General features: G+C 34.7%; 1 protein-coding gene across 1 annotated transcript in view; it reads left to right on the top strand.

Annotated features, from left to right (window-relative positions):
* LOC118326961 (nuclear factor 7, brain-like) overlaps positions 1-978 on the top strand; it is a 3,914-nt gene extending 2,936 nt beyond the window's left edge. Inside the window, 1 exon segment of the mRNA XM_035660125.1 lies at positions 1-978. Coding sequence (XP_035516018.1) covers positions 1-85 — 85 coding nt within the window. The 3' untranslated portion in view covers positions 86-978.
* The last annotated feature ends 1,501 nt before the right edge of the window (positions 979-2,479 follow it).

The raw sequence follows: 2,479 nt of genomic DNA, 5'->3' as shown, positions 1-2,479 counted from the left end.
CTACCCATACTTCTGTCCTGGTCTCAATGATGATGGAAATAACTCAGCCCCTCTAATTATATCTCGGGTCAATCACACTAAATAGACCAATCAGTTAAAAATTCTACAAAAAGCTTCAGTATTACACAACATATAAAGTCATGGGTTTGATGATCTCATACTCGGCTTTACAAAATTTATTCAAATGTCCTGTGACTTGTGTTGAAAGTCTTCCTCTTTCCGAGCCAAAAGAGGAAGATTCTTGTTGATGATTCTACACATGTAGAATGTGTCACTTTTTAATTAAAGTATTATAACTTCATGCCGTGATTTGTGACTTTATATATGGCTGCTCAAATTATTCAAACCAGAACAACAGAGTCCAAGTCATCTTTTTACAACTGGAACAGCTTTTATATGGAGATACATATCCTTCTTACTGTATATTTGCACTATTTGATTTCTTTTTTTTTCTTTTAGGGTTTAGGCATGTGAAACACGTTATGAGAAATATAGAGAAAGAGAAATAATAAAAGCTAAAAAAAAGTAAATTGGCCTCATAGCAAAAATGTGTCTATAAAAACAGACATTTCTAATTGAATGACTATCTCTAAATATCTGATTTGGCTAAGGACAGAGAGCTTGCAGGGGAGGCAGTGGCAGACTGAGCTAAAATGTTTAGTCTGATATTACCAAATATCATTCACCTTATATTTTTGTATTGACTAAACATATTAATGTATACCTTTGGATTATTAGCTGGAAAGCTAAGCTGGCCTAATACTATACAACAAAATAAAGTTAATGGCAGGGACGATGGTCTGGGTTTTCTGTTTGATATTTAAAATGATTTTTATTTTTTTTATTTGATGGTGGTAGGTTTTGCTTTGTTTTTTAATTTTGTAGCCTGCTATACTGCAAAAGAAGTACTAAAAAGCTGAGTTTGTGTTCAATATAATTTCATCTTTGACCATTAATATCTATAATAAAAAAAACAGCTTTGTTGCTCATGGTTTTGTTTGCTTTATTACAGGATCAAAGTACATGAAAGTTTTTTTGTAATACAAATGATCAAATAAGCCATTTGCTGTCTACTTTATACAGTGTGTATGTGTGTGTGTATGATTCTCCTTTAACTTTAATATAAAGTCAAATGTTGCTCTAAAAGAACAAGAAATAACATATGATCTTCCACCTATAAACTTTAAAATAATACCTTTTTTAAGACAGCTTCTGTGCTGAATTCAGTTTTAGTTTACATAATTTTTAAAAATCCTGCCTGTGATTATTAACCAGGGATCCAATATAACCTACAACACATAAACTGTTTCTGCCTACAGTTGCAAAATAATGTCAAGACAGGATATGTTGAAAATACCATAAAGTATGAAGGAATGTAACTCACCAAAAAACACTGAGGGAAAATTTTGGTTGCATTGAACTTGACTGGTGCTGAAGCCTAGTTACTGCAGTGCCAACAAAACAGTTGTTGCTATTTTGGTTACACCAAACAGGTTCCTCATTTGCTGGCCATCAGAAAACCATTTGACCCAATATAACCGGTGTGATGTTCCAGCTTTCCAAAACTAATGGTAATCTATATTAGGATGTACATTGTCTGTTAGAGATTAGTGGACAGAGGTGTCAAAAGTAGTTTTCCCCTGAAATTAGACCCTCAAGCAGCCTTTCCTTTCCACATATGTATAACAACAAGCTTATAAAAACAAGCTATACCAATAAAATCTTATCTGGTGTTGGGTTAGGTCCACTGGGGTTGAAACTGCGCCAAATCACCAAAAGAGGCAGGACTAATATGCAGTCTGACAGGAAACTCTGCCTGCAAGTGAGTTCTTACTGATATAAGGCACAATAAGGAAATACAAGGCTGAAATGAAATTCCCCCAATAAAAACCGAAAGTTTCTCAGAGTGACAGTAGAACTGAAGTCGAGATGAGTCTCTCAGTTTCTCTCTAAAAGAACATTTCAGTTCATCAGGCCTTCCTCCAAAACAAAGAGGTGACAAACACTGGTGAGTACATGGTATAATATAGTTTGGTTTATTTTCATTAAAAAGTGGGGGGAAAGGAAAATGCTCCCAGTATGCAGTGTATTTTTATGAATCTATTAGTTTACTAAGTATCGGACAACATATAACTAGCTATAACCAGTTTTTAAACATTTAGTGAGAACCACAAACTCCCTAAGCAGACTGGCTCAATCTTTGTTTTCTTCTTCAGTGGTCAGTTTAAGTTAGCATGTTTAAGGGGTGTATTTTTTTCAACTTGTGGTTGTTTATCTATTTTTGCAAACTCAGCTAATGCTCAAAGCTGAAGCACCGTAGCCATGTGTAAGAGAAAAAAATCTTCCTCACATGAGTTATCAAACGACAAACAAGAGTACTGTTGAATTCCTTTCACACTTTCACTTGTGTTCCCAATGCGTAGATATGGCTGCAGCCAACTGTCGATTATCTGAGGATCAGTTCCTGTGCTCCATCTGT

Source organism: Morone saxatilis, unplaced genomic scaffold (assembly GCF_004916995.1).
Source record: "Morone saxatilis isolate NCDOM2014 unplaced genomic scaffold, NCSU_SB_2.0 Contig17, whole genome shotgun sequence".
NCBI classification, from domain to species: Eukaryota; Metazoa; Chordata; class Actinopteri; family Moronidae; genus Morone; species Morone saxatilis.
Note: the sequence above shows the minus strand (reverse complement) of the source record. Positions and strands in the feature narration are given on the sequence as shown.